This window comes from Anolis sagrei, chromosome 2 (assembly GCF_037176765.1).
Source record: "Anolis sagrei isolate rAnoSag1 chromosome 2, rAnoSag1.mat, whole genome shotgun sequence".
Taxonomy (NCBI): Eukaryota; Metazoa; Chordata; class Lepidosauria; order Squamata; family Dactyloidae; genus Anolis; species Anolis sagrei.
In genome coordinates this window covers 176171305-176198071 of record NC_090022.1, presented here as the reverse complement: position 1 = coordinate 176198071, position 26767 = coordinate 176171305, and the positions used below count along the sequence as shown (strand labels likewise).

Sequence of the window (26767 nt, the reverse complement as noted above, 5' to 3'; positions counted from 1 at the left end):
GAGCAATAGTGTTATGCCTCTGCTTGTAGTCTGTCTGCGCCATCTTCTTGCAGCAGCTGAGGATGTGAACTATTGTTTCATCTGCTTCCTTGCAGAGTCTACATTTGGGATCTGTCATCGACTTTTCAATTCAAGGCGTTAATGACAGTTCAGTTCTGTGGCACTGAAAATTTCTGCCGCTTCTGTAGTTGCTTTACTTCCAGTTGCCCTACAGGCCCACGCCCTGGTTGCCCAGCAGTGGGTCCTGGTTCATGTATATTATTATTATTATTATTATTATTATTATTATTATTATTATCCCACTTTTCTCTGAAAATAAAGAGAGACACTAAAAAAATGAATGAAAACACATCTGTTCTCTTTCACTTTGTCACTCTGCCTGTCCCTTTTAGTTGGACATGTAAACTCTATTCCTAAATACTCAACTGAGGTCTTCAAGTTACTGAAATGCTTCTAGAAATTCGAGCCACGAAATTTCACAGGAGACATACAATATGTATTGGTGGACAATGTCCACATCCCTCCATTCACCATGACTATATCTTTCTACTCAGTTCTTCCCTTCCATGACGTAAATCACCAAGTACATTGTTGCATTAAAGCAATTTGATACTGTTTTGATTGTCACCGCTCAATTTTATGGGATCATGGGAGCTGTGAGTTGGTGAGGCGTCACCATTCTTTGGCAGAGAAAGATAAAAACTTAGGATGCATCTGCACTGTAGAATTCATGCAGTCTGGCATCCCTCTAAATTGTCATGACTCGATGCTATGGGATTCTGGAAGCTTTAGTTTGGTGAAGCATCAACACACTTTGGCAGAGAAGGCTAAACAGCTTGTAAAACTACAGCTCCCATGATTCATAACATTGAGTCCTGGCAGTTACAGTAGTGTCGAACAATTGGAAATTCCAACACAAACTGCATTATTATTTCCTTGATTCTTCCTTCCCAAGAAAACCATATGAAATTATGGGTAGGGAGATAGCCATAAGTGGATAGCTGACTTGGAAGTGTGTTTGTATGTTTGCATCATGCCTGAACACACACATACCATTTCTTGAAATGGTGAAATACTCAATCCCATTTCCAGTATTGAAGGAGTATTCCACTACCAATCCAATCAATTTCTGTAAACAGGATTGAGCGTGGTTGAGCGTGCCATCCTTGCCTCTGGCATCAGAGGATCTTGAATATTATTATATTTTCAATGCAGCACATCAAATGTACATGGCATTTTGCAACAAAATAACCAAAAACAATAGTTCTTGTCACATTTGTACAGTCTATATAAATAAAAATGTAATGTTTGCTTGTGGGATTAACATAACTCAAAAACCACTCGACAAATTGATACCAAATTTGAACAGAATACGCCTAACAACCCAAGGAGTGACTATCACTCAAAAATTGATTTTGTCATTTGGGAGTTGTAGTTGCTGGTATTTATAGTTCACCTACAATCAAAGAGCATTCTGAACTCCACCAACGATGGAATTGAACCAAACTTGGCACACAGGACTTCCATGACCAACAGAAAACAGTAGAAGGGTTTGGTGGGCATTGACCTTGAGTTTGGAAGTTATAGTTTACCTACATCCAGAGAGCACTGTGGACTCAAATAATGATGGATCTGGACCAAACTTGGCACAAATATCCCATATGCCCAAATATGAACACAGATGGAGTTTGGGGGAAATAGACCTTGACATTTGGGACTTGTCGTTACTGGAATTTATAGTTCACCTACAATCAAAGAGCATTCTGAACACAACCAACAACAGAATTGGGGCAAACTTCCCACACAGAACCTCCATGATCAATGGAAAATACTTAAGGCCATCCAGTCCAACTCCCTTCACCAGGGTAAGAAAACGTAATCAAAGCCCTCCTGACAAAGAGCCATCCAACCATAGATATAGAAAAATATATATGATTCACACACACAAACAGATATGGTATCAAAAATTTGAAAGGAACCCCTAAGGAAGGACAATGATAAGCTGCATGTTCCAGAGTAGGCAAACCAGATAATCTCCACATCAACACTGACTAAGAAACAAGAAGAAATATTGTCTACCCACAAGCATAAAGAAATTAAATGTATTAGAAACCAATACTTTCTCATTACTTTATTTTCCCGATCACCAGACTGGGCCACAACAACACGTGGCAGGGGAGGGGTAGTCTAAAATATATGTGTATGCTCAATGTATATATGTTCTCTGTTCTGAGGTCACGTGCCACTATTTACTATATAAGGTTTAGCCATAAACACCAGTGGAAGATGTGGTATGCCACAGGAAGTTCTCTAGGTTTTGTGTGAGAAGGGAATAATCACTGGAAACATACACACACAAACATGGAAGGAAGGGAGAAGGTGCATCTACACTGCAGAGTTAATGCAGCTTGACACTTCTTTAACTACCATGGCTCGATGTTATGGAATCTGGGAGCTGCAGTTTTACTATATCTTTAGCTTCTTCTGCCAAACAGTGCTGTTGCCTCATCAAACTACAGCTCCCAAGATTCCATAGCATTAAACCATGACAGTTAAAGTAATGTCAAATTGTATTATGTCTACAATGTAGTGTATCCCAAGTCTTGCCCACTGTTTTACAGCAAGACCACCGTTCTTCTATAATTTTCTGCATATAACCTTAGTAGTACCGACCCAAATGTTACAGTACTTTTAAGTTTTTGCATACTCCAGAACTCTCAAGCAAGTTAATAAATAAGTTATCACCATTGATAAAAAAAAATAGTATAAAACATCAAAATTGACCCACCCGGATAAAACATTATTGAACACATCACATAATCAAACTGAAGATGACAAAACATGTTAATGTTGAATGTCATAAACCTAAATTGAGCAATAGTCTCCCTTCAGATGTTTGACTACAGTTCCCATCATCTGCTGGGGTTTGGTTCCAGGATCCACATAGATACCAATACCCATGCATGCTCGAGTTCCATTATATACAGTGGTGTAGTAAAATGGCATTCCTTATATAAAATGGCAAAACCTAGCTCTGCTTGCATGTTTACTTGCTTTTTTATTTGAAACTAGCTGTCCCGTCACGCGTTGCTGTGGCCCAGTCTGTGTATATGTATTGTGTGTATATATATGTGTGTGTGTTTGTGTATATATGTGATTTTGTCCATGCGTTGTAATGCAATTTTTGGGTTTTTTAGCTTTTTAAGAATCTTCTGCTGTGTTTTTCAGTGTTTTTATGAGTGATGGTCACTTGTTGGCCTGATAGGTGTATTGTGTCCAGATTTGGTTTCAATTTGTCCAGTGGTTTTTGAGTTATGTTAATCCCACAAACTAACATTACATTTTTATTTATATAGATTCTAAAAAAATACATTTTTGAAGCCATGGATGGTTGAAACTGGATGGTACCATGATGGCTCTAAGAAGAAAAATGGCTCAAAGATGCAGATTTGTTTTAGATGGAACATTAAACATAACAACAAACAATTACTAAATCTTCCATTCTTGGATTGAATCTGAATTACTTGTTACTGAAAACTCTAGTTAGTAACACATAGTAGACTGAATCAGGGGCAATAGTATTATTTGTTTGTCTGATTGTCTGTTTCTTTGTGGGATTTGTATACCGCCCTTCTCAACCCCAAAGGGACTCAGAGCGGTTCACAGTGTTGCCAACAATCCAATGCCATTGATAAAAAAATAGTATAAAACACCAAAATTGACCCACCCAGATAAAACATTATTGAACACATCACATAAAATAACACTGTGTAAATCTTAATCCCACTGAGAGTAGATCCACTGAATGAATGGTAACTTGGCAAGTCAACACTCATGTAAATTCAAAGTGGCTCAGTGAATTTCTCTAGGTGAAACTGAGATCCCATCTACACTGCCATATAATCCTGTTTCTGAATCCTAATTCCCTGATTTGAATTGGCAATGCAGACTCATATAATCCAGTTCAAAGCAGATAATCTGAATTCAGTAACTAGACTATATTGCAGTGTAGATCCAGCCTGACAATATGGTTCAGACCAGATAATCTCCTGTCTTTCATTCCCGGGGGGAAATATGCATCCTGGGAACCATGAACAATACCATCCACAAAGGACTAGCCTGCCTCTTGTTTGCATGGTCCTTTATGAAAGTGACGCAAGCCATCTTTCCTTCGGGCTCTACGTGCCAAGTTTCACTTCCCCATCTCTAAGGCCTGGGTATTTGCCAGTGATTTTGGCCTGCCACCAGAAGAAGTCCTGGCTCTCATAGGGCATCACTCATAGCAATATATAGCTCAAGGGCTTGGAGTTGTCTTACAGTATCTCTGTTTTAGCTTCAAAGATATGCAGATGTATTTAAATAGAATCTGATAATCAAATTGGTCACCATGTAAGGCAGATATGCATCAAGTGAAATATTTAATCAGCTGATAACTAAAGCATAATTTCATCGCCTAGGGGTCCGGTATAGTGAAAAGGCAGGATATAAAATCATTAAAGAAGCAAATATATTACTTTTTTCAACTCTGTACAATTCTGCATTGCATTTTTAAGAAGAGCAAAGAAAGCTATTCTAATTAAAGGTTATATGTTAAACAAACAAATACATGGTTGCCTTTTAAATGTGGAATGTACACAATTGCATTTACTTTGCGAAAATGAAGCTATTGTAGTAAATATTTTTTTGTTAAATCAGTGGTTCCCAACCTTTGTTTTGATCAGGGAACACTTTGACCAGGGACCACTCTCTAACATTAGTACCAAAAGGGTTACGAATCAGTATTTGGTCAACTTTAGATTTGGTTTGGTTATCCGGGGGGATGATTCAGAAAATGGCATTGAATAGACCACATCAGCTCTAGTTTCTGATACAGAACAAATGCCTTCCAGTAGTTGCCATCTGCTCACCCACAGAAAACCATATTTAATAACTGGGTTGTAGGTTTTTTTGGGCTATACGGCCATGTTCTTGAGCAGCATTTCTCAACCTTGGGGTCGGGACCCCCGGGGGGGTCACCAAAGACCATCAGAAAACACGGTATTGTCTGTTGGTATTGGGGATCATGTGTGTGAAGTTTGGCCCAATTCTATCGTTGGTGGGACACAGACTGTTCTTTGATTGTAGGTGAACTATAAATCCCAGCAACTAGAACTCCCAAATGTCAAGGTCTATTTCCCCAAACTCTATCAGTGTTCACATTTGGGCATATTGGGTATTCATGCCATGTTTGGTCCAGATCCATCATTGTTTGAGTCCACAGTGCTGTCTGGATGTAGGTGAACTACAACTCCCAAACTCAAGGTCAATGCCCACCAAACCCTTCCAGTATTTTCTGTTGGTCATGGGAAAATACATCCTGCATATCAGATATTTACATTACGATAGCAAAATTATAGTTATGAAGTAGCAATGAAAATAATTTTATGGTTGGGGATCACCACCACATGAGGAACTCTATTAAGGGGTCGCGGCATTAGGAGGGTTGAGAAACACTATTCTAGAGGCATTTTCTCCTGACGTTTCGCCTGCATCTATGGCAAGCATCCTCAGAGGTAGTGAGGTTTAGCAGATAATTTCTTATCAGATTAGCTTCTTCTTTTAAAAGCAATGTTCAGTTCCACATTTAACCTTTAAAAATAAAAGCATTCGTTTTTTCATTGAGCAGATTTCTCACTACCTCTGAGGATGCTTGCCATAGATGAAGGCGAAACGTCAGGAGAAAATGCCTCTAGAACATGTTTATATAGCCCGAAAAAACCTACAACAACCCAGTGATTCCAGCCATGAAAGCCTTCGACAATACATATTTAATAAGCCTCTGCACTATAAGAGGGTTTTGCAAGACCACTCGCCCTCATTGCAACAGTGTAGTAATGATGAGGTTATGGACCATATTTTACTTCTTGTGGACCACAAGTTGGGAACCACTGTGTGAAATAAACAAATATGTACTGACTTAAAAAAATGTAAAATGCAAATTTTTGCATTGATTTAAAAAAATTATAGAGGATTAAAAAAATAAAATAGGAAGCTGGTAAAAAGGCTGTATAATAAATAAGCACATGAAGACTTTAAAAAATGGGGATTGTACTACTTTGCACTGACTTTTTTAAAAGAAGAAAAAGAAGAAGAAAGGAAATGATTCTGGTAAAAATAAATTCTCTAAATAAACCCTTGCATGGTGACTTCTTTAGAAGGGTAAAATGCAGAACTTTGCGTTGCTTTTTTAAAAAAGAAGAAGAGCAGCAATTCCTGTAAGAAATCTGCTCAATGAAAAAATGAATGCTGATTTTATTTTTAAAGGTTAAATGTGGAACTAAATCTTGGTTTTAAAAGAGGAAGCTAATCTGATAAGAAATTATCTGCTAAATGAAAAAAATGCATGCGGCTTTTTTAAAAAAAGGTAAAATGTGGAGCTTTGCACTGCTTTTTTGAAAAGAAAAAAGGAGAAAAGGAAGCTAATCTGATAAGCAATTATCTGCTAGAAGAAAAAAATGCATGCTAATACAATGCAAAACTTTGGATGAGAAATAGAAAGGAAAAAAAAAGAATCTGCTAAATTACTCAATTCATGGTGACTGTTTATGTTTTTAAAAGTGGAATGCAATTTTTTGCGATTTTGTTAAGGATTTTGTTAGTTCTGTTATTCTGACCAAAAGAGGTATGGTCCTTATCTTGCTCTCTCTCTAGCCTCCCATGACCTCTCTGCTGTGACACATCCAAAGGAGGAAGGCGCTTTGCAGTTTGCGCAGAGCAAGCGGCCAAGGAGACTCCCTGCTCCTCAGCCCTTTCACAGAGCAAGGGGGACTTCCCAGAGCAGGAAGCAGCTTGGCTTGAAATCCCCACACCCTCAGCTGCCTCAGCAGAAGTAAAAAAGGCTCAAATGCATGCAACACCCACATGCCTGGACACAGGCGCCCTCTCTCTCTCAGTCTCTCTCAGAGCTAATCCATCCTCCGGCCGCAAAAACCACACATCCCAAATTATATGTGTGTATGGTTTTATTTTTTGTAAACATACACACACAGAAGAACTATTCAGGGAGAGGTATACCACCCTCTCCACACTCCTGTACAGGCAAAAGAGTGGAAAAATCGACATTGCAGGAGAGCTGTGTAGTGTTGGCACTTGGAGACATTACAGGAGTGCCAAACAGACCATAGATTGGGTGGTACATGGGGAATAAATATGAGGAAGTTACACAGAAAGAGAAGGAAAGAGCAAGCAAGAGAAGATGGGGAAGGGAACTTGTTCTGTCGCACGCTGGACCTGTAACAGCTGTACTTTTGTATAGGACGTATACTTTAAGCCCAGCGGGAAGCCTCAAAGAGAGGTTCTCAGGGATTTTTCTGAAGTGATGGTCTTTAGAGTCTTTAATGATACAACAAAGTCTTTACAACAAACAACAAATCTTCAAAGGTTCAAACACTTCAAGGCTTTCTTAGTCTAGTCCTCAATGGGCTTTGATTAACTAAACTTTCTCTGTAGAAAAAAACCCGTTTTAACCTCTCCCACATTGCTTTCTATCTATGCCTCATCGGTGTGGGGGCTACTACCGATTCCAAATACGTCTGGGTATAGAGTAGACCAACCAGCCGAGGCTTGAAGATATTTCAGCTGGAGTTCAGTGGATCTATAATGCTGTCCTCCCTCCGAGAATTCTTTGAGAACTTCAGGGCTGTTTTCCTTCTGTTGCTGTGAGGTTGAGAGGCTGTGAGTTCTCAGCCAGAGCTTTTGGGACCTTTCCCTTGGAATTTCTGTTTCTGTATCCCTGGATGTTACTGGAATTCCCTGGACTTGTTTCCCTGGACGGTCTTGAGAAAGGAAGCTTTTCTATGGGACGAGCTGGTCTACGTCCTATAGCTGAGCTACCTTGTGTGAGACTGCCCAAAAATGGCTCCTTTCCCTCCCAGAGCCCAGAACAAGGGGCAGAACCAAAGCTTAATTATGATGGACAGGAGGCCTGCCCTATGACTGCAATACAGATAACAGAAAGAAAATAAAGTTGGAGCTCCTGGTACAGTCGTACCAGCACAGAACCACCATAAAGTAATTATTAAACCTTAAGAAACACAAGTTTGTTGTTTCTTGACATCTCTGTCCAATTCAAAATGCCCCTTTCATCAGTCTACTGTGGGGATGGGAAACAAACAGATAAATATGTAACATGCTCCTCTCTACTCACATCAATACCACAACCCCTTGTTTCATGAAATATGTACTTCAATTCTGAAATTACTTCTACACCACTGCTTCTTAAATCAATGGGTCCCGGGGGTCGGGACCCCTGTGGAGGGGGGTTGCGAGTGGGTGTCAGAGGGGTAATCAAAGACCATCAGAAAACACAGTATTTTCTGTTGGTCATGGGGATTCTGTGTGAGAAGTTTGGCCCAATTCCATCATTGGTGGAGTTCAGAATGCTTTGATTGTAGGTGAACTATAAATCCCAGTAACTACAACTCCCAAATGTCAAGGTCTATTTTCCCCAAGCTCCACCAGTGTTCACATTTGGACTCATTGAGTATTTGTGCCAAGTTTGGACCGGATGCAGCATTGTTTGAGTCCACAGTGCTCTCTGGATGTAGGTGAACTACAACTCCAAAACTCAAGATCATTGTCCACCAAACCCTTCCAGTATTTTCTGTTGGTCATGGGAGTTCTGTGTGCCAAATTTGGTTCAATTCCATTGTTGGTGGAGTTTAGAATGCTCTTTGATTGTAGGTTAAGTATAAATCCCAGCAACTACAACTCCCAAATGACAAAATCAATCCTCCCCCAACCCCACCAGTATTCAAATTTGGGCGCATCGGGTATCTGTGCCAAATTTGGTCCAGTGAATGAAAATACACCCTGTATATCAGACATTTACATTACGATTCATAACAGTAGTAAAATTGCAGTTATGAAGTAGCAACAAAAATAATTTTATGGTTCAGAGTCACCACAACATGAGGAACTGGCATTAGGAAGGTTGAGAAATACTGCTTTAGCTCAATGTTGAGTCCTAAAGAAAAAAGACAACAGTAAAAGTTATCTGAGCACCACCTAGTGACTGTTTCAGACAATTACATGAATCTGTTAGCAACAACAAATAGCAAATGCACAGTTTTATAGCAGACTGTGCAGAAAATGCATCCGTTGTACTTTATAAAAAGCAGGAGTGCAACTGACTGTGTTTTGCAAGGCCAGTGATTAATGATGGGTTGTCCTTTAGCTTTACTTTGATTTTTTTTAATAATACCTAGTTCAAAGTCTATGCCACAATCTGCATCCCATTTTGTTTTTGTAGGCAGAATTGTTTACGTTGTTGCCTGTTCAGTGATCTGTGAACAGAGGCATAGAGAACTACTATAGCAATCAGTGCAAAAAAATAGAACAAAAAAGGAAAAATAAGTGACCTCTCCAACAAGATCTGAGAAATCAAACGGAAACTGAAACCAAGAGTGGGGTTGTGATACGACCAGCAAGAGAACACATTCCATGACAAGTGAAAATAAAAAGTCAATGGAAACAATGAAAATACATCCTGCATATCAGACTATATGGCAGTATGCCTACTGTATACCTTTGAGACACAGTGAATGCTCAAATGTGCCTGTCACAGAAGGTGGCTCAGTAGCCAAGCCTTTTAATGACATTTACACTTTGCTTAGGAACAATACAAACCATCTCTTAAGGATGATTCAATCATGGAAGATTCAGGTTATTGATAACTAAGATAATAGGTAACTTGAAAGGTCTCTTTTAAAAGAAAGAGCAGGATATAAATGAAATAACAACAACAGAAGGCAATAAACTATAACCTCAGCAATTGGGAAGCTAAGCATTGAGCTATGTGTTAGCCTATAAAGCTCTAAACCAGTGGTTCTCAACCTGGGGTCCCCATATGTTTTTGGCCTTCAACTTCCAGAAATCCTAACAGCTGGTAAACTGGCTGGGATTTCTGGGAGTTGTAGGCCAAAAACATCTGGGGACCCCAGGTTGAGAACCACTGCCCTAAACAGTTCCGGTCCAGCTTACCTTTCCAAACATATCTCCCCCTATGAACCATCTTGGAGGTTAAGATCGTCCAGGGAGGCCCTGCTCTCAATCCCACCCCCCTCACAGGCGCGACTGGTGGGGACGAGAAACAGGACCTTCTCAGTGGTGGCCCCTTACCTATGGAACTCCCTCCCCAGGGAAATTAGATCAGCCCCCCCTCCTCCTGACCTTCAGGAAGAAAGTTAAATCCTGCTTGTGGGACCAAGCATTTGCACAATGACTTCTAGTGCAATAATGATGTTTCATTGAGATAATGAACAATTCAAATGATAATTGGAACGGCTCCAGTTCGATGTTTCTGGATTATGTGATTTTTAAATAATTATTTTGAAATTGATTATGTTTTAATCATGTGAATTTAATATATATATTGTTCTATTTTTATATGTACTTAAGGCATCGAATTGTGCCTCTGTTGTAAGTCACCCTGAATCCCCTTGGGGGTGAGAAGAACGGGATATAAATGTCATAATAATAATAATAATAATAATAATAATAATAATAATAATACTTTATTTATACCCTGCTACCATCTCCCCAAGGGACTCGTAGCGGCTTACATGAGGCCGAGCCCACAATACATCAGTAATACAAACAATAACAACAATAATACAGGCAATAATATAAAACTCATAACAAAAAAATAAGCAATGGACATCAACAGTAACACACCGACATTTAAAAACCTATGACTGAGCCCAATGTAATAATTAAAATTTTAAAAAATGCTGAGCATGAACAGGTGAAATATAACTAGGATAGAGTTTTCGGAGAGGGATGGGGCGTGCAAACAATCCTAGATCATTAATAAAGTGCATATAAGGACATATTCCTGGGAGATTCCTTATTCTGGGAAGGCACACTGGAACAACCTCCTCCTAAAGACTGCCAGAGTTGGGGCATGCCTGATGTCCTTGGGGAGTGAGTTCCAGAGTCGAGGGGCCACCACCAAGAAAGCCCTCTCCCTCGTCCCCACCAATCACGCCTGCGATGGAGGTGGGAGCGCGAGCAGGGCCGTTCCGGATGATCAAAGAGATCGTACACAGAGATGCGGTCACGCAGGTAGGCGGGTCCCAAACCGTTTAGAGCTTTGTAGGTAACAACCTGCACCTTGAATTGGGACTAGAAATGAATAAATGAATAAATAAATGTATGTTAAGGTAACATTATCTTCTCGGACCATATGGTTTCTTCTCTTTTTCTGAGCAGAGAAACCTAAAGGTATTGAAACTGGAAGTGATTAGTACAGGCTTTTGAGTCAAGTGGGAGAGAAATACATGAGCCACAAAGTTTATATCACTAGACTCCAATTAGGTTTGCATTCAATTAGCATGGCCATACAAACGATTTTTAGTGGGCTGATGTTCCACAAGATGATGATGAAGATGAAGATGACAATGTTTATTTCTGGCACCCAAGGTGGCTGAGGCTACAAGTGAATCTCGGGCTACAATAATGTTGTGCAATTACATAAAAACAACTGGCAATCATGATGTAAGATTATTATCTGGATAGTGAGAAAATCTGACCAAAGGAAAATGTGTTCAAAATCTAGTGCTGGAAGAGAGTTCTGTTGCCAGAGACTGCCAAAAAAAGACACATATGTGGCTTCCAGGAGAAGTGCAGCTTGAACAATCATTAGGAGCGAAAATGGCCAAATTGAGGATCAAATTTTGAACAGATCATCAGGTGACATGATTCATTATAGATGTTGTTGTCCATTCGTTCAGTCGTTTCCGACTCTTCGTCCACAGCAGAGCTCCCTATCAGTCGTCACCACCCCCAGCTCCTTCAAGGTCAATCCAGTCACTTCAAGGATGCCGTCCATCCATCTTGCCCTTGGTCAGCCCCTCTTCCTTTTTCCTTCCATTTCCCCCAGCATCATTGTCTTGTCTAAGCTTTCCTTTCTTCTCATGATGTGGCCGAAGTACTTCATCTTGTCCTCTACTATCCTTCCCTCCAATGAGCAGACAGGTTTTATTTCTTGAAATATGGACTGGTTGGATCTTCTCGCAGTCCAAGGCACTCTCAGCACTCTCCTCCAACACCACAGTTCAAACGCATCTATCTTCCTTCGCTCAGCCTTCCCTATCGTCCAGCTCTCACATCCGTAGGTGACTATGGGAAATACCATTGCTTTGACTATGTGGATCTTAGTTGCCAGTGTGATGTCTCTACTCTTCACTATTTTGAGATTGGACATTGCTCTCCTCCCAAGAAGTAAGCGTCTCCTGATTTCCTGGCTGCAGTCTGCGTCTGCAGTAATCTTTGCACCTAGAAATACAAAGTTTGTCACTGCCTCCACGTTTTCTCCCTCTATTTCCCAGTTGTCAATCATTCTTGTTGCCATAATCTTGGGGTTTTTTTATGTTTAACTGCAACCCAGCTTTTGCGCTTTCTTCTTTCACCTTGATTAGAAGGCTCCTCAGCTCCTCCTCACTTTCAGCCATCAAAGTGGTATCATCTGCATATCTAAGGTTGTTAATGTTTCTTCCAGCAATTTTCACCCCAGCCTTGCATTCATCCAGCCCCGCACATCGCATGATGTGTTCTGCCTACAAGTTGAATAGGTTGGGTGAGAGGATACAACCCTGCCGTACGCCTTTCCCAGTCTTGAACCAGTCTGTTGTTATACAGATTCCTCAGGAGAGAGATAAGGTGATTTGGTATGCCCAGACCACCAAGAACTTGCCACAATTTATTATGATTTATTATTATTATAGATGATAATGGTTAATAAAGCAGAAAGCAGGGGAAAGAGGAAAACCACATTACAGGTAGATAAATTTAAGGAAGCAAAACATTAAATTTGCAAAACCTGTACAGGGTTGTTGATAAGTGTAGCTCCAGGAGGCATCTCATCCTTGGTACCCCCATGGATCAAAGCCAACGTGGCAGAAAATAACAATACAAACCATCTCTTAAGTGATTGCATCTTTTGCAAAGGCACATCCCTTTCATGAAATAATTGCATTTCCTACAGTCCCACTGGCCTGTATTGCACAATCTGAAAGGGAAATGCAAATCACCAAAACAATGGGGGCATACAAGCTGCAAGCTACCACTGGCAGCATGCCCACTGTATGCCTTCGTGACACAGTGAATGCTCAAATGTGCCTGTCACAGAAGGTGGCTCAGTAGCCAAGCCTTTCAATGACATTTACACTTGCTCAGGAACTTTGTCTGACCATCTTTCCTGCAGTTTCTAATTGAAAACAGCATTTGCTAAGATAATCCCGCAACCCAAACCTGGAGGCACTGACAACCTGTTCCGCACTTATTATCTACTTAGGCTCCTGCTCTAATCCTGTCTAACAAGGATTTCAGTGGAGAGGGAGACGAGTTAACAACACAGAGGATGCCAAGCTGAGAGTTGAATGGAAGTATCATACTGGACATTGTCTAGCAGAGAAACAGAATTATAAATGAATCAATGTTGGCCAATGATCAACTTAGTTTTTGTTATGTTTTTACTTTATCCGTCCAACAATCTTAAGGTAAACATGCCTCCATTGTTATCCTTTCTCTTGTGAAATAGATCAGACCAAGAATAATAGGGCCCAAAGTAACCCAGAGTCTAATGGCTCCATAGGGAGCAGAAATTTATTAATCCACTCTTCAAAACACCAAAATGAAATAGCTATGTTACAATTGCCGCAGGAGCCCTGTGCAAGTGGGAAAACTGCAAATTAAAAACTACTATTTTTTTTTTACCTGAGAGGACACCTTTCTGGGAATCTCTAGGTCCTTCAGCACAACACTGTGGTCAATATCTGGTGGAAGCTGATCCTAGAATTGCACCGGAAAATCTAGAGATCATATGAATCAAATCAGTGAAAGTTAAAACAACAACCGTCGAGGTCTGACTGTAGTGTTTTACCACAATTCTGAAAAGGGTCACAGATGGACGAAAGACTCATAAATTCTAACTCACTGACATAATATTCCTGTTCCTTATTGGGGGAGAGAGCTTATACTCCAGTGTACAGATCCAGAATCCAAAATGATCTTAATGGATTAGAGAACTGAGCCAAAACTAACAACATGAATTTCAACAAGGAGAAATGTACAGTACTACATTTTGGCAATAAAAATGAAATATACAGATAGAGGATTGGTGGATTGATCTAGAAGTCTTAGTAGACCACAAGCTGAACAGTGTGATGCAGCAGCTAAAAAAGCCAATGCGATCCTAGGCTGCATCAATAGCATAGTGTTGAGATCAAGCGAAGTCAGTCCTGCTCTATTCTGCTTTGGTCAGGCTTCACCTGGATTATCACTGTGTCCTGTTCTGGACCACACAATTCAAGAAGAATATTAGCAAGATGGAATGTGGCCAGAAAATGATCCAAGAACTGGAAACCAAGCCCTGCAAAGTGCAGCTGAGGCAGCTGGGTATGTTTAGCTTGGTGAAAAGAAGGCTGAGGGGGGACATCATAGAATCAAAGAGTTGGAAGAGACCTCATGGGCCATCCAGTCCAACCCCCTGCCAAGAAGCAGGAATATTGCATTCAAATCACCCCTGACAGATGGCCATCCAGCCTCTGCTTAAAAGCCTCCAAAGAAGGAGCCTCCACCACACTCCAGGGCAGAGAGTTCCACTGCTGAACAGCTCTCACAGTCAGGAAGTTCTTCTTAGCCATGTTTAAATATTTGAAGAGATGTCTCATTGAGTAGGACGCAAGTTTATTTGTTGCTGCTCTAGAAACCAGGACATGAAGCAATGGATCCAAATCGCAGAAAAAACTATTCCACCTGTACATTAGGATGAACTTCCTGACAGCAAGAGCTGTTTGTCAGTGGAATATGCTGCTTCGCAGGCTGGTGGCATCTCCTTTTCTGGATATTTTTAAGCAGAGTCTGGATGGTCAACTGTTGGAAGTACTTTTATTGTCTTTTCCTGCATGGCAAAGGAGGGCTGGACTGGATGGCCTTAAGGAGATCTCTTCCAACTCTATGATTCTATTATTCATTTCCCACAATTTCTAACCAATTGTAAAATGGAATCATGCATCAGTGACATGAATAATGCATAACAAATGGCAAAAAAAATATAGTGCTTGCCCTGCCTGGCGGATCTATTATTATAATTTTATTTTATTTTATTTACTGATACAAAAATACAGTATGTCACAGCAAACGAGATCTATATGCTGGATTTCGTATCACAAAATCACAAATCGAACACTTCCCAAGCATCTAGGACTGTGTGATGTATTATTTATTTATTTATTATTATTATTATTAACATAACAAGATTAGTACACAGCAAACAAGGTCACTATGCTGGCTGTTGTATTGGATCACACATCGGACACTTCCCAAGTGTCTTATTCTTATTATTTCTATCCCACTTTACCTCTCTCAAAAAGAGATCCAAAGTGGCTAACATTAAAAGCAATATAATATATCATTTAAAACCTAAAACCAATTAAAAACCTGTTCACATAGCTAAAGCGCTTCACAGCACCAACACTGCTATCAATTTGCTGCTACACTGACTGAAGGTGCATTTCTTTTTAGTTTTCTTCAGCTGACAATTTCAACACTTATGCCAGCACGTTGTCAAAAACAGGGGGAGAAAACAAGTGGGACAGAGGGAGATGGTGGCTGCTTGCCAAGTTCTTATAATCTAATGCAATATGTGTGTGTGTATGTGTGTGTGTGTTTGTGTATACACACAAACACAGAGCCAAGAGTCATAAGGATGAATCAAACCATTCTTCAAGAACCAGTAAACAATGAGAAGATAAAATTTCAAATGTGAAATAATAAAGTCAGAATAAATCAAGAGGACTGTGCTAGAGGCTTGTGAAGGGAACATGAACCCAGGTGATCAGGAAAAACACTGGAACCTATAAGGTAGCATGAAATAAGAATTGGAAAAGATAAGCCATGCAAGAGTTTGGAGAAGGGGCTTTCCATGGTCCACAGCTACTAGAATCTACCTGGGGATTCTGGGAGTTGTGGTCCAAAAATGATTGCTTCCAAGTCCTGAAATGTATGATTTGTAAACTTTTCTCTGGGTGTAAGAAATTGTTGTGAACATGTGTGCACAAGAGGGGGCCATATCACACTCATTTGCATGGTAGAAGTAAACCATTTTGCTTTTAATTTTCAAATACTTTCTTAGATCCAAGTTGGGCAAACACCATTGACAATGCAAAACAATCCAGATGACAAAATCTCTGTCCAGAGCCATCCACCTTGAAAGACTCTCTTCCAAGACACCCAGCCATTCCAGGGAGGTGAGGAAACAGAAAAGATCCTTTCTAGATCTGTCCCCACACTCTTCAACTCAGTTTAATGTTCTTCCGTGATCTCATCATGGAGCCATTCAGGGCAAGAGGGCAACAAAGGCATCCAATGAAACTCAAGGTCTCTTCTGGGCCATGTTCACAGCTTTCTGAAGTTGCTCTCTTGGCACCAGCTGCAAGGTGTCCAGGGAGTGAATCAGCTGCTCCCGGGCATTACCAATGAAAGTGTTTGTAAGGAAAGCAGGGAGGCCTCCAACACCGTCCCGTAGGGTATAGAGGGGGACACGGAGGAGACCCATAACCTGAGTGAAGCAAGAAAAGAGGGGAGGAAATATAAGGTCACAACATCCAAACCAGAGACCTGCTCACCTTAGAAGAACAGTGTCACCATGACTCTACTCAAGATGCCTAAACTTACAGTACAACTACATGAATTTAGCAATAAGTGAAGGAAAAGCACATATCAACACAGCTAGGCACACAGTTCAACTCCTGAGAACTTCATCTTCAGCCTTTCCTTCGCAGCCCCAGCTTTTAGTCCCTATGGTTTCCAAACATATACTGAAAATGTATGGGCAAGAATCATAGAGTTGGAAGAGACCTCGGAGGCCATCCAGTCCAACCCCCTGCCAAGAAGCAGGAAAATTACATTCGAAGCACCTCTGACAGATGGCCATCCAGCCTCTGTTTAAAAGCTTCCAAAGAAGGAGCCTCCACCACACTCCGGGGCAGAGAGTTCCACTGTTGAACGGCTCTCACAGTCAGGAAGTTCTTCCTCATGTTCAGATGGAATCTCCTTTCCATTGTTCTGCGTCCTAGTCTCCAGTATGGAAAGAGTTTTGAGCGTGCCTTCCACTACTGAAGATGAGGTACTGGTGACCTTAAAGCCTCCTTATTACCCTCCCCATAAGGCCACAGTAAAGATGTGCAAGTTACAGCTGGTTCTCCATATCCAGATTCCACTTCCATGGATTCCACTCTCCACAGCTTGAAAATATATACAGTATTTTTAACATTCTAAAAAAGCTAGCCTTGATTTTTGCCAAATTATATCTTGTTTTTTAGACCTGTGTCTTGTTTTTTAGTCCAGTTCCTGGGGTTACTTGAGACACTGATTCAGAAAATTGCACTGAATAGAACACGTTAACTCTAGTCTTTTAAAAATGGTTATTGTCACAGGCTTTCATGGCTGGAATCACTGGGTTGTTGTGAGTTTGCTGGACTGTATGGCCATGTTCCAGAAGCATTTTCTCCTGATGTTTCACACACATTTATGGCAGGCATCTTCAGAGGTTGTGAGGTCCCTTACAACCTCTGAGGATACCTGCCATAGATGTGGGAGAAACATCAGGAGAGAATGCTTCTGGAACATGGCCATACAGCCTGGAAAACACACAGCAACTCAGTTATCATGGTTTCTTACAGGCAAGCAGATGAAAATTGGTAGATGCTATATGTTCTGCATCTCAAAAACTAGAGCTGATAGAGGAAAACTATCAGCCCCTGGTAGTGCAGTGGGTTAAACCCCTGTGCCGGCAGGACTGAAGACCGACAGGTCAAAGGTTCGAATTTAGGGAGAGCACGGATGAGCTCCCTCTATCAGATCCAGCTCCTCATGCGGGGACATGAGAGAAGCCTCCCACAACGATGGCAAAATATCAAAACATCCATGTGTCCCCCGGGCAACGTCCTTGCAGACGGCCAATTCTCTCACACCAGAAATGACTTGCAATTTCTAAAGTCGCTCCTGACACGACAAAAAAAAAAAGAAAGAGGAAAACTGGTGCAATCTTTGGATTCTGCAGGTCAAATATACCCAGAAACAGAAAAAAAATAGGCACCAACATGTGTGTTGGCCAGTGTTATCCACAGATTTTGATATTCACTGGGAACCATATCCCAGTAGATACTAAGAGACCAGATGAGGTCTTCATTCACATTAAGAAAATTACACAATGTACTCAAGATACAATTGGTGCAGAATTTTACATTATGGACAAGGTCATGCCACACCCAACTCCACTTAATTCAATGAGATGCACCTACAGCTCAATGCATATATGATGACAGCCTTAAGACAGAAGGTAGACAGACCTGTCCTTCTCCAAACCCTGGCACCTTTCTGTACCTCTAATCCGTGGTCTTTGGCCTGAGTGGCCTTCTCCTCCAGGGCCTGAAGCTCCTCCAGGCTCAGCTGCTTGATGTAAAAGTGGGCCACCACTCGCTGGGGCTTCTCAGATGTACAGGCGCTCAGGTGATCCTGTTCAGTCACTTGCAGCAAAGCAGCCGCTGGACCCAACTCTTCATGGAGCTCTCTACTCAGACCCTCCTCCAAGGAGACATCCTCTGGGTCCACAAACCCACCTGGAAAGCCCAGGCGGCCATCAAACCGCATCTGCATCTATAAATAAAAAAAAAGTTGGGGGGGAGAGTCAGTTGCATAACTCAAGTCACCCAAATGCATACCCTTCACTTCAGTCCAGCAGGGCTTACACCCAACACACACAAATCCAATAGTTAGCCCTACTTCGAACAGACCCACTGAATCAAAGGGAATTTAGTAAGTAAACGTTTACATAAGTTCCAGTGATTTAGTGCACTGGTCTAGATTGGACTAACAATTGAATTTAGTTGAAGGCTTTCATGGCTGGAATCACTGGGTTGATGTAAGTTTTTCAGACTGTATGGCCATGTTCCAGAAGCATTCTCTCCTGACATTTCACCTGCATCTATCACAGGCATCCTCAGAGGTCACAACCTCTGAAGATGCCTGCCATAGATGCAGGTGAAACATCAGGAGAGAATGCTTCTGGAACATGGCCATATGGCCTGGAAAACTTACAGCAACCAATTGGGTTTAGGGCACAAAGATTAAGGAAACATGCAAACTATTATTTCCTGCAATTGCCAGCCTCTGCAACTTGTGACAATACATATGAAAGCAATGAGAGTTCATATTCACAGTTGCTCCCTGGATGTGCAACACTAGTTGTGGGATCCTAAGGGTGGATCTCTGTACCACTAATCCCTTAGCAGTGGTAGGATACACCTTCTCAGTGCATTTTGGCTGGCCTTGAGCATCTTGGGGTGAATGTATACTGTTAAATGAATGCAGTTTGACACCACTTCAACCGCCATGGGTCAATGCTATGGAATCTTAGAAGTTGTAGTTTAAAAAAAGATTTACTTTTCTCCGCCAAAGAGTGGCAGTGTCTAAGCAAACTACAAATCCCAGGATTCCACAGTACTGAGTCATGACAATTAACGTTGAATAGCAACTGCATTGTAAGACAACAGGTCAGGATATTGTTTTGCCCACTAATCTTGTAAATGTGGTAGTAAGTGGATCACCGTTACAAAGGATGGACAAAACGCAATATGTATCACTGCAGGTGGCACACAACTCAATATAAGGTATGGAGCACATAGGCAAAGACTTTAAACTATGCGTGCCAGGGCTGGAAAATGCTGATGTATTATGGGAGCTACCTTAATACATCATTATGTGTAAATTATGCAAAAATTAGCAAGTTACACAACCAGGAGCAGCTTGTTATACAATTTTAGCTTTTCCTCATATCATAGTAACACGGATCACAGAAAACAAGATAACACTTTGTAACACGATTTTCGTTCCTGGGTTATAAATGTCATTTCCTAATTGGTTCTATCATAAAAACATGAAAAAGGGTTATTAAACAGTAGTTAGCCCTACTTTGTTTTTGTGGGACATCCTGCAGCACATTTTGCTATCGCTTTTCAATGAATATCTAATTGAGTCTCAACCAATTCAACAGAGTTTGTGGCAGCCACAAAAACAAAGTTTCTGTTGTATAACAACTATCTGCAACGTTAAGTACCGCACAATTAAACAGAAAATAATACTTTTGAATCAGGAACGGAAAAAATTAAAATTTTGTTACATAAGGTAATAGGCTTAAAGGCCCCCTTTACTCTCGTAACACATTCCAATGTTTTTGCTAGGGACAACTTCATACATGGCATCATATCTCACAGAGGGCACTTCCTTAACACCAAGTATTCTGCTTCATATTAAAACACACTCATCAGAATCCTCCCTGCATTTAAGAATCTAGCATATCAGGGAAAAGGATTAGGCTAAGGGCCCTACTACACAGCCATATAACCCAGAATATCAAGGCAGAAAATCCCACAATATTTATTTATTTATTTACGACATTTACATGCCGCCGTTCTCACCCCGAAGGGGACTCAGAGAGGTTTACAAGATATATTTTCATAAATATATTATATTATTAGCATAGTACCATATCAGTATTATATATTACTATATTGCATTATACCATTATATTGTAATATTATTAGTAATATTACATGTAATATAAAATATATACTTATAATAATATTGTATTATTATTTCTTGTATTATATTGTATTACAATATCTGCTTTGATCTGGGTTATCTGAGTGACATTGTCATATATTCCAGTTCAAAGCAGACAATGTGGGATTTCATTCAGCTGTGTGGAAGGGGCCTAAGCAATATATAAGTATGGAAAGAGATGGGTATGCCAAGGGACATACGCCTTTGAGAGATTAAGGGACAAGGTTGGTAGTATCAGTTTTCATGGACCAAGTCTGCTTCCTCACACTTTACACACTGGTATCCCAGACTGTCTTTGAATGTTTACCTCTGAAATGTTTAGCTATCTATGATATCTCCATCTCAGATGTATAGGTAAAGGTTTTCCCCTGACATTAAGTCCAGTCGTGTCCGACTCTAAACAGGCCTAAATCTTATGGGATACTCCCAACTAGTGTCAAGCCACTGAATCAATGGTTAAATGGGGAGTATACACAAAGCAGTCTTGTTGACTCAGTATGGCCACTAATTGGGATTCAGGTTGTTATATTATTAAGGTAACTATCATTTATGTTCCTTTCCACCTTATTGAACTATTTACTTTTTAATCAGGGTAAATAGGGTTGCTGTTGCTTTATGCCTGTTTATTACTGTTATGCTGTTTTGTGTCATTTTAATTTGTAACTTGCTGTTGTTTTGCTTTTAATAAGTATGCTGCCTGGGCTTGGCCCCATGTAAACAGCCCCGAGTCCCCTTGGGGAGATGGAGGCGGGGGAGAATATAAAGTTCTTCTTCAGGTGGAGAGCCTGAATTAACCAAGGCCCTTTCCAAACCACAATACAAAATGCTGATTATCTGCTTTGAGCTGGATTATATGGCAGTGTAGATTCATGTAATCCAGTTCAAAGCAGATAATGGGGATTATCTACTCTGAAAATCTGGATTAACTGGCAGAGTAGACGGGGGGCCCCCAATGAATTCTCAACTGCAGAGAAGATGAAAGAAAACAAAACAAGGGATCAGATCAGAAGTTGGATGCATCACTTTCCCAGGAGAGGAAAATACAGTACTTCTGTTTGCCCCAAAAGTTTGCATAAATATGCAAAAATGTGTATTGCATTCATATTATATTATATATTTTTTAATATTGGACTTCATGCGAGTATAGATTTATTAAAATATTAAAAAATATTTTATGTATTTTGATTATGTGGCCAACACACAGATAATACAATTCTGTAATGAACATGACTCTTTTGTAAATAAAAGTACATTTAGCTGTAACTTCCCATTTTCCCAAAGTATGGAGACTTTTGGGATACCCTGTACCCCCAGTGGTGCAGTGGGTTAAACTGCTGAACTGTTTAACTTGTAGACCGAAAGGTCACAGGTTCGAATCCGAGGAGCGGTGTGAGCTTCCGCTGTCAGCCCCAGCTTCTGCCAACCTAGCAGTTCGAAAACATGCAAATGTGAGATCAATAGGTACCACTCCAGTGGAAAGGTAAGGGCGCTCCTTGCAGTCATGCCGGCCACATGACCTTGGAGGTGTCTACGGACAACACCAGCTCTTCGGCTTAGAAATGGAGATGAGCACCACACCCCAGAGTTGGACTTAATGTCAGGGGAAAACCTTTACCTTTACCTTTACCATACTACTACTGGGTATTGAAACACGTTTCAGGTTAACTGTACTTGAAGTTGCATCTACACTACAGAATAAGGTTTGGCGCCACTTTAATTACCATGGCTCGATGCTGTAGGATCCCAAGATTTGTAAGTTTGGTGAGATATCACCACTCTAGGGCAGAAAAGGCTCAAAACGACCACCTCCAGGATTCCATAGGGTTCCAACGTGGAACTTAAAGTGGTATCAAACTGCATTATTTCTGCAATACAGATGCACCTCAAGGATTTCATTCCTCACCACCATAGAATCATAGAATCAAAAAGTTGGAAGAGACCTCATGGGCCATCCAGTCCAACCCCCTGCCAAGAAGCAGGAATATTGAATTCAAATCACCCCTGACAGATGGCCATCCACCATCCAGCCCTGTCTCACCAAGATGGCATAACGCAGCGGGAATTTCCCAAAGAGGCGTCCGGGGCAGGGCGCGTAAAGGAGGACGTGGCAGGCGTGCTTCCACTGGGGCGACCCCAGGCGCAAGGCCTCCTCCCGGGTCAGAAGCCGAGCTTCGCCCATGATGAGATGTCGCCTCCCGTCCCGTGAAGTCCTTTTGCTACCGTCGAGTCTGCGTCAGAAGGAAGAACGGAGCACCGCGCCGCCTCCAATCAGCGCCGACCGAACTCTGACAGCAGCCAATCGGAGAACGGGAAGGGAGGAAACTTAGAACGTGGAGAGACTGTTTATTTCCTGAATCCATGGGAGCAATAGAGGGCGCTTGTGGACTTAGATGAAGCCCCATCTACACTGCGACATGTCTCGCTTTAAAACTGTATTATATAAACAGTGTAAATTCATACAATGCACTTCAAGGCGGTTTAATTGCATAGTATGAGGCGACAGTGTTGATGGGGCCTATTAATAAGGATTTCTTAGGCAAGAAATACTCAAAAGTGGTTTTGCCAGTTCCTTCCTCAGAAATACAGGTCACACCACCTAGAATTCACTGGCAGTTTTCCATCCAAATACTAACATTGTGTAACAATTTTTTGGGGGGGGGGATCTATATTTAAATTAACTGTTTTAATTGTATTTTATGTCTTTGATGTTGACTGTGGGCTGAAAGGGGTGATATATAAATATAGTAAGTAAGTAAATAAATAAATTCCTGGTTTGAAAGTGTTATTTCTTGCATAATAGTTGCTATACTCCAGAAACGTCATAGATGCAGGTGAAATGTCAGGAGAGAATGCTTCTGGAACATGGCCATACAGCCCGAAAAACTTACATCAACCCAGTGATTCTGGCCATGAAACTTACTTACTTACTTAGGCGATCTCTCGTTGGACGAGTAAGATGGTCTTCCTTGATGACTATTTTTGTGGGTTTGTAGGTGGCTGTGGAGCCCTATTCTTGACCCGCATCTTCTCCCACAGTGAAGGCATTGGTTTCCAGGTGGAAGGCGGTCCCGGTCGGGGTTGGCTTGATGCGCCTTCCTCCTGGCACGTTTCTCTCTTTCACCCTCCACTCGTGCCTCCTCGAATTCTGCAGCACTGCTGGTCACAGCTGACCTCCAGCTGGAGCGCTCAAGGGCCAGGGCTTCCCAGTTCTCAGTGTCTATGCCAGAGTTCTTAAGGTTGGCTTTGAGCCCATCTTTAAATCTTTTTTCCTGCCCACCAACATTCTGTTTTCCGTTCTTGAGTTTGGAGTAGAGCAACTGCTTTGGGAGATGGTGGTCAGGCATCTGGACAACGTGGCCGGTCCAGCGGAGTTGATGGCGAGGACCATCGCTTCAGTGCTGGTGGTCTTTGCTTCTTCCAGCACGCTGATGTTTGTCCGCTTGTCTTCCCAAGATATTTGCAGGATTTTCTGGAGGCAGTGCCATTAAAGCCTTCAACTAAATCCAATTGTTCGCCCATGTTACCGTGATTGTGTTTATTGTAATTTTATATTGCTATGTTGTCTTTTGTTTTATGTAATTGCATTATTATTTGCGTTTTCGGTTTTGTTTTATTTCATGTAATTGTTGTTTTGGACTTGGCCTCATGTAAGCCGCACCGAGTCCCCATCGGGGAGATGGAGCGGGGTACAAATAAAGATTATTATTATTATAATTATTATTAGTCCAATCTAGAGCAATGCACTGAATCACCGGAACTTATGTAAATATTTACTTTTTTCATTTTTGTGACTGCCACAAACTAGATTGAATTAGTTGAGACTGGATGAGAAATTCATTGAAAAACTGTAGCAAAATGTGCTGCAGGATCTAGCAGAAACAGTTTCATAAACTTTTCACATGTTTTTATGATAGAGCCAATTAGGAAATGACATTTATAATCTAGGAACCAAAATTGTGTTACATAGCGTTATCAGTATTTGCTTTGCTTAGCTCTGCTTAGATCAGAATAGTCACTGTATCTGTGTATTCAGATTCTGAGCACTTTAGCTGGAGGCCCGCTGTGACCAGCAGTGCTGTAGAATTGGAAGAGGCACGAATGGAGGGTGAAAGGGAGAAACATGCCAAGAGGAAGGCACGTCAAGCCAACCGTGACCGGACCGCCTTCTGTCTAGAAACCGATGTCCTCACTGCAGGAGAAGATGCAGATCAAGAATAGGGCTTCACAGCCACCTATGGACCTCCTGCCAAGATACCACATCTGGAAGATAATCATCCTTGGGCTACGAGAGATCGCCTAAGTAAGTAATTCATATTCCACCATGCACAGCTTGTAAATATGTTTAAAACCTCAAAAAGCAAACTTGATTTTTTGCCTCTTTACATAAGGGACTCCATTGTATTGCACCATTTGCAAGGCTTGCTGAACAGGCAGATTTTCCTGCTGGTAACTTTCACATCTTTTCTGCTTCCTGTCTGCACTTGTCCTCCACCTCCCAGGCGGATTGTACATTAGATAAGACAGAATGCTGCACAAGCATTAGGAGCAGCATAGTAATCACTCAAGGACTACTTTAGTTTGCTGTCTTTAATGTCCCTTTGAAGCAGCACAACATAAAGACTTACCTCCCTCATATTCTTGCAGTTCACCCTTCTCTGGATTTCTCTTACAGCAAAAACAACAACAACCTCAGAGAAATGGGATAGAGAACCTGGGTAATTTTTCTCCTGCATCCACTTTTTTTTTTGTCGTGTCAGGAGCGACTTGAGAAACTGCAAGTCACTTCTGGTGTGAGAGAATTGGCCGTCTGCAAGGACGTTGCCCAGGGGACGCCCGGATGATTTGATGTTTTTATCATCCTTGTGGGAGGCTTATGTCCTGCATCCACTGAAATGTCTTGAGTCATCATCTTATATAAAACATCCCCCCAACTCTGGGAATTATAGGCCAAAACATCTGGGGACCCACAGGTTGACAACCACTGAGATAATACTAATGGGATATGGCCATACAGTCTGAAAAACTCGCAGCAATCCAGCTAATACAGAGCTTGGAAAAATTCAAAACTCAGCATGGTCACTGGCTATGCTACCAGAGAGACTCTGACTTTATGAGAAGTGGGAAACTTGTGGTATCTTTCATGTGTTGTTGAACTTCCACAGTTTCGAACTAAATGGACTGATAGGAACTGGGTGTGAAACATCTGGATAGTTCAACCAGTGCCAATAACAGAGGCAGGCAGTGGTGAGCAACTGCTAGCAACTTACATAAACATGTTGCTATTTTGTACCTTCAAGTCCTTTCTGACTAACAGTGACCCCAAAGCAAACCTATTACTGGGTTTCTTGGCAAGGTTTAGATAGGGATTGCCTTTCCTGAGACAGTGTCACTTGCCCAAGGTCACCTAGTGGGTTTCCATAGCCAAATAGGGATTTGAACCTTGGTCTTCAGAGTCAAAGTTTGACCCTCAAACCACTACATCATGCTAGTTCAAAGGCTCCTTCTACACTGCCATATAACCCAGACTTTACCTATCAAACAAAGCAGGTAACCCTTATTATCTGCTCTGAACTGGATTATGAGTCTACACTACCATACAATCCAGTTCAAAGCAGACATTCTGCAGTGTAGAAGGGGCCTAAGAGGAACAGCTCAACACCTACATAATTCCCTTTTTGGGCAAGACACTAATGCTAATTCTCATCCCCATGCACTCTACCCAAAAACCCAAACCCTAGGAGGAGGGGGACCCGCATGTGGCTCCTCCTTACTAGGAGGGAGAGGAAATTTAGACTATGAAGATCTGACTGCTCTGAGTTCCTGATGGAAATAAAAGTCAGATAGGTTCTATTTGGGAGTGCACTCTCCTACTTTTCCCCCAAATCCAAAACCAAACGGTACCTCCATAGTCTGAGGCTTTTCTACACTGCCAAATAAAATGCAGACTATATGCTTTGAACTGGATTATAAGGCAATGTAGACTCAAATAATCTAGTTCAAAGCAGATAATGTGGATTATCTGCTTTGATAATCTGGATTATATGACAGTATAGAAGGGGTCAGAGTCTCTTTCTCATCTCAACTGGGCAGCAACAGATGCCAG

General features: G+C 41.3%; 1 protein-coding gene across 1 annotated transcript; it reads right to left on the bottom strand.

Moving 5' to 3' along the window:
• Positions 1 to 16121: 16121 nt before the first annotated feature.
• NUDT16 (nudix hydrolase 16) lies at positions 16122 to 22920 on the bottom strand. The gene is made up of 3 exons (XM_060763192.2): positions 22703 to 22920; positions 18427 to 18699; positions 16122 to 16600 (listed from the first exon to the last, which is right to left on the bottom strand). Exons 1-3 carry the CDS (start codon positions 22841 to 22843, stop codon positions 16415 to 16417), a joined length of 600 nt encoding a protein of 199 aa, XP_060619175.2. The 5' UTR covers positions 22844 to 22920; the 3' UTR covers positions 16122 to 16414.
• Positions 22921 to 26767: the final 3847 nt, after the last annotated feature.